The following is a 16,661-nucleotide window of genomic DNA, read 5'->3' as shown; positions in this document are numbered from 1 at the left end:
CCCCCCGCCACTGTCACCTGCAAAGAATAAGGGCAGGGGCGAGGCCAGCTCTGGTGGCCTCACCCCTACCTCCGCTCCAGCCTTGCCACCTGCTGGCCTTGCCTGCCATGTTCCATCTGCTCTGTTGCCCCTGCCTCCAGGGAGTAAGTGGGGGATTGAGGCCAGCTGTGCTGGCCTCGCCCCTCTGTCCCGTGTCCCCACCATCACAAGTGGCGCTCCACCAGCCGCCAGCTCCTGGTGGAATGCTTGTTCGCACTCTGATTGGCTGTTTGTCAGCCATCAGAGTGCAAATAAAGCTCTACGGACAGACAGACAGACAGACATAGGGTTTTATAATATTAGAATGGGCGAGGCCTCTCAAGTGAGATCCAAGGTCACGCGCTAAGGAGGAGTTCAGGATCCTGTCCACAGGGATTCCTACCTTGCTGCTATCTTAGAATCTTACCCGAGGTCTTCATCTTGTGTCAGAATCCAAATGGTAGGTATCTCAAGCTTTTTCTGCATACATGAACTACGTGGCTATAATTATACGAGTACTGTTATTATACACAAGGTTTGAGTTGAAGCCTGGCAGATTCAAATTAGAAACAAATGTCTAACAGCAAAAGTGATTAATCACTTGATTGAACTCTGTAGGGATGTGATGCATTTTCTGTCTCTTGATGTCTTTGGAATCAGGTTGGGTGCCTTTCCGGAGGATCTGCTTTAGCTAGTCACAAGCTGTTGGGTTCAACACAAGTTTAGCTGGGTGAAGTTGTACAGCCTGTGTTACAGAGAGGGAGAGCAGAGTAGATGAGCTAAAGGTCCTTTCTGGCCTTAAAGTCTAGGGAGCTTTGAAGAGCTATATGGGCACAGATACCAAGGTGTTTATCTTGTATAGTTTGTTTCTGGACAGGTGAAGAACAAGATACCACAATATAACTGTACCCACATTAAGGTTAGAAATAATATAACTATATTGGCAAAAAAAATGAAATAGCCCTTGAAATAACCTTCATGGTTATATTAGTACAGAAGTCAAGGCCCAAATCCCACAGACAGGTGAACATGTACATAACTGTTAGCAGAACAGAGACTGAAAAGGAGACCCCATGCTACTGCTGGAAGATTCACTATTCCTGCACCTTTCCTTCTCAAACTCCAGGCTGCCGAGACAGAGCTGGTCTCTCATATGCCTCTCTCACCCACTGTTCCTGGGTTGTCGTCCTCCCAGATACATCATTTCTGTGCTGCACTACTTTGTTACCATTCACTTTGACTATGAGACTGCACAGTGAAATACATGAGTAAGTGGACTGGTTCTGAATACTAGCTGTGACACTGACTAGAGTCAGGTTGGTCTCAGCTGCTTCAGGGGAAATCTCTGAGCAGCAGTAAAGACACTGGGGTTGCTTGCTTGCAGAGTAAAGGCCCCAGCACTGTAGCTGGTCACACTTTGCAGTGAGACAGGTTGCAAATATAAGTTAGTTCTGACTGTGAGGGGCCATCTGGAAACTGTCTTCTCCCTCACCCATTTGGATTCAAGTTTCCCGCAGAAACCAAAGTGTCCATTTATGTTAGTTTTTTGTGGGTTGGGAACTGAGCTGACAGTTGACTCAGAGGCCTATAAGCAGCCACAAAATGTCCTAGGCTGTCTTTGAACTACTAAGTTAGTGACTTGGTGGATCACCACCTGGGCCCAAGCAGAATTGAGATCCTAGTTTCCTTTGAGTGATTGCAGAAGAGGTAATCTCACTGAAAGTAAACATGCTTTTCCAGATGGGCTCAGCTGATAAGCTGGGAACAATTACAGGGGCTATGTTTTCATTAGCCTTCTGGACTCAATGTCTTTCCCTGATGATTCCACCACAAGACCTGCTGTAGACCCAGCAGAGACTTGTCCTTGCATTACACAGCCCCATCACCACACTGTTCAGGCACTTCACAGTCTTTTATTGTTCTTATACTCATTGAATGGCCCCCATATGATGCAGGAAAGTGCTATTATCTCTGTTTTACAAGTGGAGGACGGAGGCTCAGAGAAGGTAAGTGATGTGCCCAGGTGCACACATGGAGTGGATGGCAGAGCAGGGAAAAAACTCAGGTCCCCCACATCCTTGGCTACTGCTTTAACAGCAAGCCAGCCAGGTGTTGGAGACGCTGAATAGGTTTTAATGAAATGTGCTGCAGAAACCAAGCATTTATCCATGTGTGTGTTGTAGTAAGGAATAGGAACTTCTAATTTGCTCCTTAAAAAATAAGTGAAAATCAGCGTGAAGTTAACTGTGGGGATGGGGATCAACCGATGTTTGACTTTAAAGCTATCAATCTTGGCTCTTTTGGATCAGGAGGGCTCTCTTGGCTCGTATCCAGGAATTGGATGATAGTATGTCCCAGAGTTGGAATCAGCATCATTTCCAATCAGAAGAAATTGAACCTTTTTCCCCACCAAGATTCTGGATGGGAAGGCTCACAGCAAACTGGTGATCTTTTGTTTTCATTTCAGACATGTGTGAGAACTGTCATCATGTGATAGCCAGGCATGAGTACACATTCAGTGTGGTGGACGATTACCAGGTATACTCTCTTGTTTACATGTACTCCTTGATTTCTCTGCAGATGCTTTCCTGAGTCTTGTGAAGACCCCAGGCCTAACACTGCAGAAGCATAGGAAACCCAGGCCTTTACTGCTCTTCTCTGGGTGTCTTATGCCATTGCCTTTGAGCATGCCTGAGTCTGCTTTGTGCTGTGTGCTTCTCTGGCTAGGGAGTAGGTGAATAATTACAGCTACCCTCCCTCTCTTCCTGGGGGCCAGATTCCCTGCACAAGGTGATTTATCCTTTGCATCATTTCCAGCTGTCTGCTCAGGACACCCAAAGCTGCATACCACTGAATTGGCCCTAAATTTGTTCATGGCTGCCTTATGCTTCTTGACTGATGTCTTCCAGCTCACATGACATCTGAAACATGGGTTCATTAGAGGCAAGTCCTGTCAGACCAACCTGGTGGCCTTCTATGACCAGGTCACCAAATCCCTGGATGCAGGTGTCGCGGTGGATGTAGTCTTTCTGGACTTTAGGGAAGCCTTTGACATGGTCTCTCACCCCGTTCTCATTAAAAAACTAGGAGACTGTGGTGTTGATGCCTACACAGTCAGATGGGTCACTGACTGGCTGGAGGACAGCACCCAGACAGTGGTGGTGGACGGGTCTTATTCAACCTGGAGGGATGTGGGCAGTGGGGTTCCTCAGGGGTCAGTCCTTGGGCCTGCACTGTTCAACATCATCAGCAACTTGGACAAAGGGGTAAAATGCACCCTGTTCAAATTTGCAGATGACACTAAGATGTGGAGAGAAGTGGGCACGCTAGAAGGAAGGAATAGGCTGCAAATCGGATCTGAACAGGCTACAGGGGTGGGCAGAAGAGAACAGGATGGGTTTCAACACTGAAAAGTGCAGGGTCCTGCACCCGGGGAGGAAGAACCAGCAGCATACATACACGCTAGGGAACTCCCTTCTCATCAGTGCAGAGGCAGAGAAGGATCTTGGAGTCATTATTGATTCCAAAATGAACATGGGCCGACAGTGTGGGGAAGGCCAAGTATAGCTTGTCATGCATCCACAGATGCATCTCAAGCAGGTCCAAGGAGGTGATCCTCCCCCTCTATGCGACACTGGTCAGGCTGCAGTTGGAGTACTGCAGGATGTGGACAGCATTGAGAGGGTCCAAAGGAGGGCCACTCGCATGATTGGGGGCAGCAGGGCAGGCCCTACGAGGAGAGGCTACGGGGCCTGAACCTGTTCAGCCTCCACAAGAGAAGGCTGAGGGGGGATCTAGTGGCCGTTTACAAACTAGTCAGGGGGGACCAGCAGGCACTGGGAGAGTCCCTGTTCCCCTGAGCACTCCCAGGAGTGACAAGAAACAACGGTCACAGGCTAGCAGAGGGTAGATTCAGGCTAGATATCAGGAGATGCTACTTCACTATCAGGGCGGCTAGGATCTGGAACCAACTTCCAAGAGAAGTGGTGCTGGCTCCTACCCTGGGCATTTTTAAAAGGAGGCTGAATGAACACGTGGCCAGGGTCATTTGACCCCAGTACTCTTTCCTGCCACGGCAGGGGGTTCAGACTTGATGAACTGCTCAGGTCCCTTCCAACCCTACCAACTATGAACTATGAAACTATGACAGGGTGCAGGCTGGCTCTGGATGCCCCAGTAAGAGAACAAGGTCATTTGTGAAGCATGAAAGTTGAGATTGTGCATATGCACTTGGGGCCTGGTTCCTCTGCATGTGCTAGGGGAGTACATCTGATATAATCCCCAACCTGGCTATGGACATAACTATTCCCTGAACCCCAACAACTGGGTCCCCCAGATAGTCCACATTCCTTTTCATTATCCTTTATGCATTGCCTTTTCCATCTCAGATGCCCTTGGCTCCACTTTTATCTCACATATCCCCCATACTTAACCCCATTCCATCATGCCCCAAGCCCCATTAGACCCCACCATCCCCCTTACATCCCACTGAGCCCTCCCCTGCTCTTCTGAGCACCCAGACCTCACTGCTTTCCCTCACACTCCCTGGGGCCCCCTCACCCACACTTCCACTTGTTCCCAACCCCCCTCAGACTCTATTTCAGTACCATAGCCCACATTATACCCCTCAGATCCAAACTCTGTTTTGTGTCACACTGCCACACCTCCATAACACCCCAGCTCCTCCTCACCCCACACTGCTCTACCCCACAGGCCCCCCATCCCCACAAAAGCCCCTTGGTGCCTGTGAACCCCTGTCTAACCTCTGATGGCCTCCAGGAGCCCCTTCACCTCAAAACCCCTCCCAAATATGCCCCTTCCAGCCATGGGGCATGACTGTAACTGTCCCCCTCCTCCAGTGTCCCCCCTTTGCCCCACAGCATGCCAATATCTGTCTTCCACTGTCTTTCACCCTCAACATACAAATCATAAAAATCATGGAGAAGTAGGGTTGTAAGGAACATCCATAGGTCACCTAGTCCTACCCCTGCCTGAGGCAGGATCATCCTTATCCAAACCATCCTACACAAATCCATAATCTAACCTCTTAGTACAACTACCATCAATCCTGACACAACACAAGATAAAACACCCTAACCTGCCACAGGTAAAGCAAGGGAACCATGGCAGCCAATTTCCTGCTTTTATGAAAGGTTGTTAATATAGCTCAAGAGATCTCAGGTAGCAGGCCATGCCCCCACTACAAAGGAAGGCAAAACTCCTCACAATCCGTACCAATTTGACCATGGAGTAAAATTCCTTCTGACCCCAAATACTGAAACAAACAGTTGGGGTTGGGGGAGGACTTGCTTCAGCTGCTTGCATTTCCCCTGCCAGTGGAGACCAACCTCTCTGAGTCTGCCAGTGCTGGGCTTTACGTTGACCTGACTGTGCCGCTGGTTCAGCTTTCCATCATCTGCTGCAATGAGTAACCCAGGAAAGGGTCACTGCAGTAACTTAACCTCTTTGCAACTCCCTCCTGTCTCTGATCACCTGCACCACAGCCACTGGACAGCTAGACCTGCCTTCAGTCCTGCCCCTGCCCACCCTGTGTCTGATTTGTTGTGTGTTTGAATTCCCTAGGAACAAACCCACCCTGTACAGGGTCCTAGGTAGTGGCACACCTTTATCAGACAAGCTGAGAAACATTACCAGTATAACAGTAGAAGAAAGGATAGCTTGATTAGCAGAAGATATCGGGTTGTCAACACCTTCGGAGCAAAGAGCAAAAATTAAATTGAAATCAATAGTCTCTTCAGTCCACCTGAATAGATATGAAGCTGATCCTGTAGGCAGCTTGTTTTAAACTTTGAATGGAACAGACATCAGGGGGTGGGGGGTGCGGCTGCACCACCAAAACCTTAATCTGCGTCCACCCCTGGCCTTAACCCACAGATCGATGCTGTCTTCTGACCTGTGCCTCTGTTTCCTCCTTTTCCGGCTGCCATGGTATCTCAGAGCTGGACTAGCACCACGGTTTCTGAACAGCTTCCCTGCCAAGCTGAGGTTCAGAACTTCCTTTCAAGTCCTGGGCTCCAGTAGGGTGCCTGCCTAGCCACAGCATTATCTGATACTGTGTGATCTCCACTCCCTGTGACCATCAGAGGGAGCCAGTGGGCTGCACAAGCCAAGCATTGCCTGGACTGCATGTCTCATACTTCACAGCAGCAACTGGTAGAAATGGCGGGACACAACCCACCTGTGTGCCTTGCTGCTTTGCTCCAAGCAGCCTACGTACAGGAGGCTACAGACAGCCACATCTGACATCAAGTTCTGATGCCCAGTCTTACAGTGTTTAATGGCTGAGGCTTGGCCTGCTCTGGAAGGGACTGAGCATAGGCTGAATCTAATTAGTACTGTTCCATTTCAGTGTATGTCTGCATGGAAACAGGAACCAATGCTGGTGGATGCTAGTTCTGGTTCCTGTTGAAACCACTGTTGGGGCAGCAAGAATCAGACAGTGATTCCAAACGGATCAGCCAGAAAACTTCCCCAGGCTTCCCCTTCCCTCATTTAGTGGCTGTGCCTGCTCTTCATTAGGAGAAGGCCCTGTCCACCCTGAGGAGAGCAACCCTGTCTGCCCTGAGGAGAGTGACTGCTGAAAATTGATCAACTGCAGACCCAGGACCAGTGCTTGGCTACAGAGAAAACTGACTAAAATGTTACAGTTACCATGGCCAAGTCCAGCTCAGTCTGCCTGATGCCCAGGTCTTTAAGTTTGACCACCTGACAAAGAGTCTGTCCAGCTTGCCAGCTCCAGTGCTAGGGCTTTGCATACCCTAAGCCATCCTTGGTACTTCCTCATCAACCAGCTGTTGTGCTGTGGTCCTTCAACAAGGGTACTTGGTCCACCATGCCAGGAGCCTACCTGCCCAGAATTGGTTGGTGCTGATTACTGTGACTGTCATGGAGTGCCCCAGTCATGGATTCATTTTACTTCTGCTATCCTTCAGAGTAGGTTGTCTTGCTGAATTAGTGAAAGGATAATTCAGGTGAAAGGGGCTGGAGCTGCACATGGCCATTGAAGAGTTTCCCTGGGGAGGTCACAACTGCCTCAGCACTTAGTATGCTTTAAAACAAGGTGCTACGGGGAGCCATTATGCACAGGTCCCCTGGGAGAAACTCAAGCCTTGCAGGCCTGACTGCTCTCTTGGCTTTCTCTGACATCTCTGTGGCAGCAGGATCGGGTGCCAGCTCCATCTCCAGTTTCTCTGGCTGTAATGCACTGTGGAAATGAGGTTGGCACTGGGAAGACAGTCCCTTGCAGCAGGGCATTGCTTTTTGCTGAACATGAGAGGAATTACGAGGAGGCATTGCCATTGCCTATAAGTACTGGAGCAGTGAGCGCCTTTGTTCTCTAAGGCCAGTCTGAATGAGGGACCTGGTAGGGGCAGGCTGCCTTCTAATGGACACACTCCAGGAAGGGAACAGCTCTGCAAAGACAACACAGCTACTGGGACATGTAGCCAGGGCTGAGGACACCCTTTGGCCCAAGCCTGTCCTCCCCTTAATCCCAGAGAGACCATGGGTCTCAACATACTGGTTTGCTGCTTTGCATTAAAGAGGAGGAGCCTTGAGCCCAGGATGACTCCTGGGTGGGCACATGGGAAGTAGGGGTGCACTGATAAAGATTTTTTGGGGCCGATACTGAGGGCCAATTATTAGCCAGCCATATTGGCTGATACTGATCTGATTGCTGATATGCAGCCTGGCAGTTTAGAGAGCAGTGTCTGGTAAGTAAGTCTGGGGGGGTGGGGAAGGGGCAGATCGAATCCTCCCACAGTGAGAGAGGGAATGGGGTTGGCGCAGGGGCAGGTGCTGCCAGCTGGGGTGGGGTGTGGGATGGAGCCAGGGGCGGGGGAGTGCAGCTGTCATTACTATGTGCACCCCAGGGGGAGGCATGGGGTGAATGTGCTCTGGATTTGTGTGTGGGGTCAGGCTGCCTGCTGCAGGCTGGGGCCAGGGTCTGAGCCAACCTCTTCCGGGTGTTGGGGGCTGGGTCAGGGCTGTGCATGGGGTGGTCAGGGGTGGGGTGGGCAGTGGCGGTGGCATTGGGAGGGAGGCCTACAGAGAATTTGGGGTGGCTATAGCCAACCCCGTAGCCCTCCCCTCCCAGTGCTGCTGCAGCCCACCCTCCCCTTGCAGCCCACGGCTTCATCCTGCACCCTGCCTCGGCTGGGCAGTGTCTGCCTCTGCCCCACTCCCTCCCTCATTGTGGGGGCTTCAGTGTGCCTCCCCATACCCCCCATAGCTCCTTCCTCCCCACAGACCTACTGGCTGGACTCTGCTCTCCATGTTGCCAAGCTGCACTCCTGGCCACATGCACACTATGGCTCCGTGCATGCATGGGCCATTTATCAGTGACATTATCAGCCCCATTGGCCAAAAAAAGCTGATTGCCGGTAAGTCAATTTTCCTTTTATTGGTGCCGATACAATATGGACTGATAGACCGATACACCTTTAGTGGGAAGTGTAGGCTGTGCACTTTGGGGAAGCATAGGTATATCAGAGCAGCTGCTCTCAGTGATTTACCATCTCTTTCTGCCCACAGGAGTACACCATGTTGTGTCTGTTGTGTGGCAGGGCTGAGGACTCCATAAGCATCCTGCCTGATGACCCTCGCCAGATGGCCCCGCTCTTCTGAAACTGGCACCCAGGGTAACACACCCACTAGCAGTGAAATGGCAGGGTGGAGGGGGTGGGAAATGTGCAGTTTGTTCTGAATGAGCATCATGTGGGTTGACCCCACAAACTGCTCCTGCCCACGCCATAGATTGGAGAGTCTCAGGCTCCAGGGCCTTGCTTGGCGCATACCATACTGCTCTCGGTACAGTGGGCACAAGTAGGCCAGTGCCTGCTTTGCAGTGATGTCCTGCAGGTGAAAGGAGGCAGTAGCAATGAAGAGGCCTAGGATGCAAAGGCCGGACAAGCAGCAGCTTGCCTTGTGAAGGGCAGGACTGATGGGGTTAGGGAGAGGATGGGGATGTGCTTGGGTACATAGCCACACTTGGCAATTGGCGGGATTTGGATCAGTCTCCGGCACAAACAAATATATGGGTGTGGACCACAACACAGCTACTGCAGAGGAACTTCTACCAGATGTTATTTAGTAAGGAGTGGACACAGCCTCCTGCAGTGTGTGCTTCAGAGTGTTTGCCCACTAAATGCTGGGAGAGCTTATTTGCATTGTGCAAGGTGGGAGATGGAATTGCTTAGGGAAGGGATCAGCAACAATTGTTTGCCTGCGTGGGGCCCCAGAATGACCCAGCTGAGGGGGGAAAAGGTGGGCACTAAATACCTGGCCACCACAGGCACTTTTCTCCAGTGCTCCGCTACTGCAGGATGAAGCAAAAGCCCTCTTCTGCTTTAGCCTGTGTTGCCTGATTGTGGTGCAGCAGCATGGGCAGAGCTCCCCCTCTGCTAGAGCCGCAGGTACCCAGCTACATCACAACATGGGGAAAGCCCCTGCTGCTGAAGGCACAGCTCCGTAGTCCAGATCCAAAGGCTATGCAGGTCATGGGTTTCTGACCCCTGACTTAGGGAAGCAGACACAAACTTTAGTTACTCCTTGTTTTCCAAGGATTAAGTTTTTCCTGGAGCATTATGGCTCACATGCCTATCATGTGTCCACTTCACTTTTACCCAGAGTAAAGTTAGGCAGAAGGCAGGGCAGAGGGACCTTAGAGACGAATTGGTTCAGCATGAGCTTTTGTAAGCAACAACCTACTTCATCAAATACTAGGAATTCACAGGAAAAGATTTTATGTAGGAGGGAAAGGGGCAGGGAGAGGGGATCTGTTAAGAGGTAATGAGTGAGTTGATTAGATAAGTTGAAATGAGCAAGGCATTTAATACCTGGAGGAACACTAGAGTAAATGCCTAGGCCAGGTAATGGGTAAGAATTCAGTCCCTCTTGAAATCGTGATTAGTACAGTCTAGTCTGTGGATGATTTCTTGTTCTGAGATTTCATGTTCAAGTTGGTTTTTAAAAGTTCTTTTGTTTAAGGACAGCTGCTCTGGGGTCAGTGATGGAATGTCCAGGGAGGTTAAAGTGTTGTGCCCACAGGTTTTTGTGTTTCTAGAGTTTATGTTGAATCCATGTCCATTCATTCTTTCATGTAAGAAAGAACGTCCCAGCTAGCGTAGACAACAGAAGGGCACTGTAAGCAGGTGATGATACAGATGACAGTACAGGAAGAGGTGAATGAACCCCAGACATTATAATTTGTGTTGTTCAGCCCAGTGATGATGTGGTCTGTGTTGGTGAGGAGATACAACTAGCACCTGGGCCTGTAGCAACACCTGGTGGCCTTGTGAGGATTGGAGTTAGATAGTTGGACAGGCTCATACCTTGAGGCTAGCTTGACAGTCAAATTTAATTATTCATGAGTAAACCTGCCATGTGTCCACACCCTTAGATTTGTTTTTTGTATCCCCAGTGGCTACTGAGAAGCATCCATTCCTTTGCTGCTGTATAGCTGGGAGGCTAATCTTACAGAAAGCCTGCAGGACCCCTCATGACTCATCCACCCTGTGTCTGTTACACAGCCACAAACAGCCCTACTCACTTGCTCCCCACTCCACATGCTCCACATCCTGAAAACAAGGTGCTGAAGCAGCTGTGGTGTAATGCTGAGCACGTGCCAGCAAGCATGCCGGAGACCGTGCTGAGGCTACTGCCTCACTGTTGGGTCTTGGTGCTCTCAAGGGTGGTACAAATGGGCCCTTATTCTGCTCTGTGTTTTCACAGGTATTTTCAACTCAATTATGACACCAAACCATCACCAAAGCAAAGTGTTTGGACCCGCTGCCCTTTGCACTCATATTTTGCTCCTTGGGAATCCCAGAAGCTGGTCTGCGCTTCTCCTTGCCGTGCACTGTGTAGCATGATTACTTGTGTTTATCCCTCTACATCAGGGGTTCCCAACCTTTTTATGCTGAGGACTGGCAAACTGTGGAATGGAAGTGACCGGCATACTGCGGATTGGCAGCCAACCCTTTTTTATGCTGAGTATAAACAAGGGTTGGCTGCCTGCCCGCAGTATGCTGGCACTGCTGGTCCACAGTTTGCTGGTCTGGCAGCCAACCCTCCTGTGGACCGGCAGCCAACCCTTCACAGCCCGGTACTGGGCCCAGGGGTTGGGAACCTCGGCTCTACATGATGGGCTGTTCAGAGCTGTGCTGGGGATGTTCTAGCAGCTTTGTGACTGCAGCCAGGCCACAGGTTAAACCAGAGTGTTGCGTTCCAGGCCCATAGCTTCTGTTTGCCCTAAAGATACGGGTAGCTGCCGTGCGGCCCCAGGGCTGTCCCTCCCAACCATGTCCCTTTGTTACCTCTCCTCCTCCCATCTCCCCTCCCTTCCTGGTTAAATTCTCCTTCAGACAAAAGGCCTAGCAGACACCATGCTTGCATGCACGTAATAAAATCTGTGCCTTGGGACAGTGTCAGCATCTCCTTCACAGCAAGTCCAGAGCCCAGGGTACACTGAGCATGTTGAGAGACAGAGTGGTGTGCTGCCCCTTATTGCTGAAGCAGTAAGAGGAAAGCATCTGTCCCTGGTGTTGCATCCCTATGGCGCTATAATGGGTCTTATGTCAGGCAAGGAAACTAAAACACGGTTGTCCTAAACTAAAGGGAAGTTTACTGAACCCTAACAGATACAACTCTAATTAGAACTGAAGCAGCATTAGCAGTTAAAAATTTTAGGTTTCTAGTTAGTCAAAGTAAATGTTCACCACCCCGTATTGCTGCGAACGCAACTTCACTGGTTGATCAAACCATGAATTCTTGTCTGGGGCTCCTTGTTCCCATGTCTGATGTTGAGGATCTTGGATTGGTGACAGGATCTCTTCAGGCTTCTTCCAGAAGTGTTCCGAAGGATACGCTCTCACCTCTCTTTATATACCATAGAGCCTGCATTTCTTAAACATAAAATGAGTTCAAGCCTTCCTCCTAATGCATATTAATAATCTTCTATTTGCCAAATATGGTTAACTTTAACTGGAATTTTATATTCTGAGGTAACCTTTTCATAGTTAGGTGGGGGTAGGTTTTGCTCTGACTGTTCCTTTTTTGCCCAGATTATATTTATTCAATTTAGCTAGACAACTTCCTGATGCTTTTTAAGTCAGGGACAGTATTTTTCCATCTTCTCCTTTCATTGGGTGCATGTCTCAACCACAATTCAAGCTAAGCATGCGGTTTGAGTTAAGCACAAAGGTCAAACCCAGGCCTGAAGGCTTCTGGGTTCCAATGCTGAAGGGGCCTAAGATCCCTGACCTCACCTAGTAATGGGTTCCCTTTTCCACTTATAGCACCCAAGTCCAGATCATTTATAAACACACTGAAGAGTCAGGTCTGAGAACGGAGCCCTGGGGGATGCCACTGGTTACAGTGCACCAAGTTGATTTGATTCCATCAACTTTCAGAGTCCCTCCACGGAGCCAGTTCCCTAGCCCTCGGACCATGAAATTATCAAGGCGTGAAATTGATGAAGCCATGCATGGATGGAGCGGGTATAAAATAAAAGGTGGGGGAAGTGTGGCCTGAACCTCAGTAGGAGTTTCTTGAGACACCCCAGGTCCCGCTGCTTTGGGTACCATGCTGCCCAGTAGGGTTGTGCGAAATTTTGACAGCAGTTTCGTTTCGACACTGTTTTGACTTGTTTCAAGCTCAAAACAGCAAAATCGAAATGAAACAGAGAGCTTCGAAACAGCCTCAAAATGAAACAAGGCAAGTTGAAATGTTTCAAATTTCAAAGCTGAAGCTGGGCTTGCCTGCAGGGAAACAAAAACTAAGGCAGGGGCAGGCAATTATTTTGGGCGGAGGGCCGCTTACCCAGTTTTGGCAGGCTGTCTAGGGCCGCATGGGTAGCCCTGTTCCTTGACAGGTGCCCCACCCTCTGGTCACTGTCTTGGGACCAATATCCCAGGGCCAGCACCAGTGGGGCCCAGAGCTGGGCGCAAGCTGGCAGGGGTCTGTGGAGCTGGGCTGGGCTGCACCAGCAGGGAGTGGGGAGCTGGCCCAGATCCATTGAGCCCCTGCCAGCTGGGACCCTGTGCTCCTGCCACCTTGCCCTGGGCCCCACCAGCACCAGCCCCAGGACACTGGTGTGGCCCTGTGCTCCCACTGGCTTCCAGCCTGGTCATACCCAGTGCCCCCCAGCCCCACGGTACAGGTGGGGGCAGTGCTCAGCCCCGACCCCCTGCTCACCAGCAGGTAAAAAGCTGGTGCTGAGTGGGGAAAAGTGATCCCTCACCCGCCCCATGGCCAGCGCTCCCCACTGCAGGTGCTCGTGGCCTGCGTGGGGCTGTCTGGAGCAGGCACAGGCAGCTTCATGCAGGCTGCAGGTGGCTGCAGCGTGGGGCACTGGCCATGGGGCGGGTGAGAGGCCACTTTTCCCTGTGCTCAGCACCCCCTCACCCCCGGCTTGTACCCTGCCCCACTGCTAGCCTGGCAGTGGGACTGGGTTACAAACTGGTGCTGAGTGCTGGGGCGGGGGGAGAAAGCAGCCCCTCCCTGCCCCATGCCCGGCGCCCCGTGCTGCAGGCGTTCAGAGGCCGCGCCGGGCGCTGGCCAGGGGCTGCTTTTCTCTGCGCAGGGAAGGAGCCCAGGGAAACGCTGGGGGGGGAAGCGGCCCCTCCCCCTTCCCACGGCCAGTGCCCCGCGCTGCAGGTGCTCGCAGCCCGTGCTTCCCAGCCCAGAACCCCCGCTGGGGCTTCCGGCTGGGGGGCGGGGCGGGCAGGGGCTTCCCCTGGGTCCTTCTGCCCTTGGTTCCTGTCATTTTTTACAGGAACCAAGGGCAGAGAAATATTAATTTTCTACATTTTTTAGGGGCCCTGCGGGTCGGATAGAATGGCCTTGCAGGCCGGATGCGGCCTACGGGCTGTATTTTGCCCACCCCTGAACTAAAAGAGAGGGAGGGGGAAGGAGTGCTCACATTATTGACTCTGTAGCTGGCCTGTGATTGTCATCCTTCCCTGAGGTCCTTTCCAATCCCCGTGCTGGGGGGGGGGATAGAAAAACTGCGTAAGAGGCAGCATTGTTTGAACTGCCCTGCTTTCTGCCTTGGTGTCAGGTACTGAGCTGCGTGTTCCAGTGTTGCCTGTCAGCAGCTAGAGGTGCAGGGCCCCAGAACCCAGAAGCCCCTGCACCTATGTCCTTGACAGCTGGCAGGCTTTGTGGCCGCAGCAGGGGCTAGCATGCCTGGAGCTTTCACCCTGCTACGCCTTAACACATACAGTGTTACCCATGTCACGAGTTTTGCTTGTCCGCAGCTTGAGGTGCAGTTTCCCCCAAACTCCTGCACTTATCTCCTTGAAACTTGGCAGGCTTTGTGACCTCAGCAGGGGCTAGCATGCCTGCAGTTTTGACCCTGCTATGGCGTAACACATACACGTGACATGCGTTTTGCTTTCAAGACTTTGAGGTGCAGTTTCCCTGAAACCCCTGACCCTATTCTCCTTGAAGCTTGGCAGGCTTCATGCCCTCAGAAGGGGCTACCATTCCTGCAAGTTTCATCCAAATTGGGCCAGAAATGACAGTTATAGGCTGTTTTGAGCTTCCCCATTATATCCTATGGGTGAAACAGCAAAACTTTTGACAAAACAAAACAACAGTGGTTTCAAATCGAAACAAAACGCCGTTCCGTCAAAACATAAGTCGAAACAGAACGGTGCCATTTCACACAGCCCTACTGACAAGCTGGTTGGCAAAGATCTCTAGCTGTTCCTAGCTACCCTGCCTGCAGGAGAAAGCAGTAGGCCTGTGCACCTGGACTGGCCTATAGTGTGATGTATCTCAGTGTGTGGAAGGGGCATTGTAGGCAGGTGGGGTAAAGAGTATGAACAGATCTCTGTCTGAGGAGTGGGCTGACCTGAGTGTCAGGCTGCAGTGAAATGTGAGCACTGCTCACTGTTCCTCAGCTGCCCTAGGTAAGAATGGGCAAGTAGGGGGTGAGGCCTGTCCCCACCTCCTGAGTTCATTAGGGTTCCCTGGCCAGAATGTGGGCCATGGCTCTGACTGCGTAGGCCCAGGGATTGCCACGATCAAGTGATTCTTGGGAGCACATACAGGCCCTATCCTATGGTATGGGCATATTGTGCTAGCTGCTTTACACATGCAGCATGGGACATGGCCTTTGCCCAAGAATGGGGGAGGGAAACTGAGGCATCAAGTGAAGCTGTTACCCAGTATGTTTTTAGAAGAGCTGGGAGGAGACCTGGGCTCCTGAGTTGCTGGCTAGAGCCATCCTTGCCATGCAGTGTGGCCTCTTAGTGGGAAGTGGTAAGCTGGGAAGGACTGTGGGTGGAGAGATGCTGAAGGGAGGGTGTGAAGGGTCTGGTTTGAGCAGGCAGACCAGTGTCTGATAATCCTGCCCCTGAGCCACACTGAGGACCCATCACAATATCAAACAATGTGGAACCTAAATCCAGCTGGGCTGTGGCAGGTTCAAGTTGCCGTTCCAGGGACTGTGGAGTTGGCCCAAGGGCTCTCCACACGCTGGGGCAGCATCATGCCCTCAGGGGTCCTCAGTGACAGCTGGGCTAACGGAGTGGGGCCTCTCCTTGCTCCTTCCACCTGCCTACACTAGAAGTTGGGCACGGAAAGTCCAGTGGGCAGGGAAAGGCCTGAAGAAAATGTCATCTGCTACACAGCTGCTGTGCTGCCCAAGAGACAGCAGTCTTTGGGCTCCTTGGGTTGGGTGGCCTCAGGTGGAGAGGGGGTGAAGGGGGGAAGTTTTGCTCGAAGGAGCCACCAGAAAATCCTGCCTTAGGGTCCCAAGTGTGTGGGGCTCAACCTGGAACAGCAGTGGAGAACCTGGAGAAGGGATTGCTCCCTAGCCACAACCCTGGGGTGGGACAGGGAAGAGGAAAAAGCACCTTTGGAAAGGGATTGAGGACACCCCCCATCCTTGGCCCCTGTCCTGCTCACTCTTGAGCCTTTTCCAATGCATTTCTTGGACAGGGGCATGATGCTCCCTTCTGGGGCTGTTCCCAAGACATCACCAGGGCTAGATTTACAGTGAACAGCTCTCCTGCTGGTTTGCTTCTCAGGCATTGCCGAGGTTTCCTTCAGCCCCGAGCCATTGCATCCTTTGTGATATGTTGCTGCAAACTTCCCTTGCCAGGCATAGGCTGCTGCCTTCTCCATTCAACAGGAATTCCTTCCTTGTCACTGCTAGTTCCTCACTTCTTTTTTTTTTTTTATGGAAAATTTTTCATGTTCCAGGGCAAATCAGCCATATCAATTCCAAATCCATGAGTCATTCAAGAACCATATAAGACCCTGCTACAGGCAAGCATCCTCCACCCCTGCCTGGGGCTTCAGATGCTTCCAAACGTTTTGGTGGACATCCTCCATGCAGGCCCAAGCCCAGAGGCTTGGGGTTCAGATCAGATGCCCCCAAGTTTCACCTGCTCTCAACCATATGGCCACAAGAACCAGCTAGGGAGAACTCTCCCTTTCCGTAAAGTCCGCGTGTAGTGGAGATCTTCCCACTAGAAGTGAAAGGGGGAGGCTATCTATGCATTACAACAGTTAGGGTACTACCCCCTGCCAAGAAAGTGGTTCCCCCCTGTAACTAGGAAAACCTCTTTAGTGGTCATGGTATTTCCCCTGCCTCACTCCTTTTGCCCCTC

The 16,661-nt window shown here is 51.4% G+C and overlaps 1 protein-coding gene across 1 annotated transcript in view; it reads left to right on the top strand.

The window, feature by feature from the left end:
• Positions 1-11,458, top strand: part of CHURC1 (churchill domain containing 1) — a 14,999-nt gene extending 3,541 nt beyond the window's left edge. The window contains exons 3-5 of the mRNA XM_025192010.1: positions 2,486-2,556; positions 8,572-8,678; positions 10,771-11,458. Of these exons, the coding sequence (XP_025047795.1) occupies positions 2,486-2,556; positions 8,572-8,664 (164 nt within the window). The 3' untranslated portion in view covers positions 8,665-8,678; positions 10,771-11,458. The remainder of the gene's footprint in view (positions 1-2,485; positions 2,557-8,571; positions 8,679-10,770) is intronic.
• The last annotated feature ends 5,203 nt before the right edge of the window (positions 11,459-16,661 follow it).

Source organism: Alligator sinensis, unplaced genomic scaffold (genome assembly GCF_000455745.1).
Source record: "Alligator sinensis unplaced genomic scaffold, ASM45574v1 scaffold155_1, whole genome shotgun sequence".
NCBI classification, from domain to species: domain Eukaryota; kingdom Metazoa; phylum Chordata; order Crocodylia; family Alligatoridae; genus Alligator; species Alligator sinensis.
Note: the sequence above shows the minus strand (reverse complement) of the source record. Positions and strands in the feature narration are given on the sequence as shown.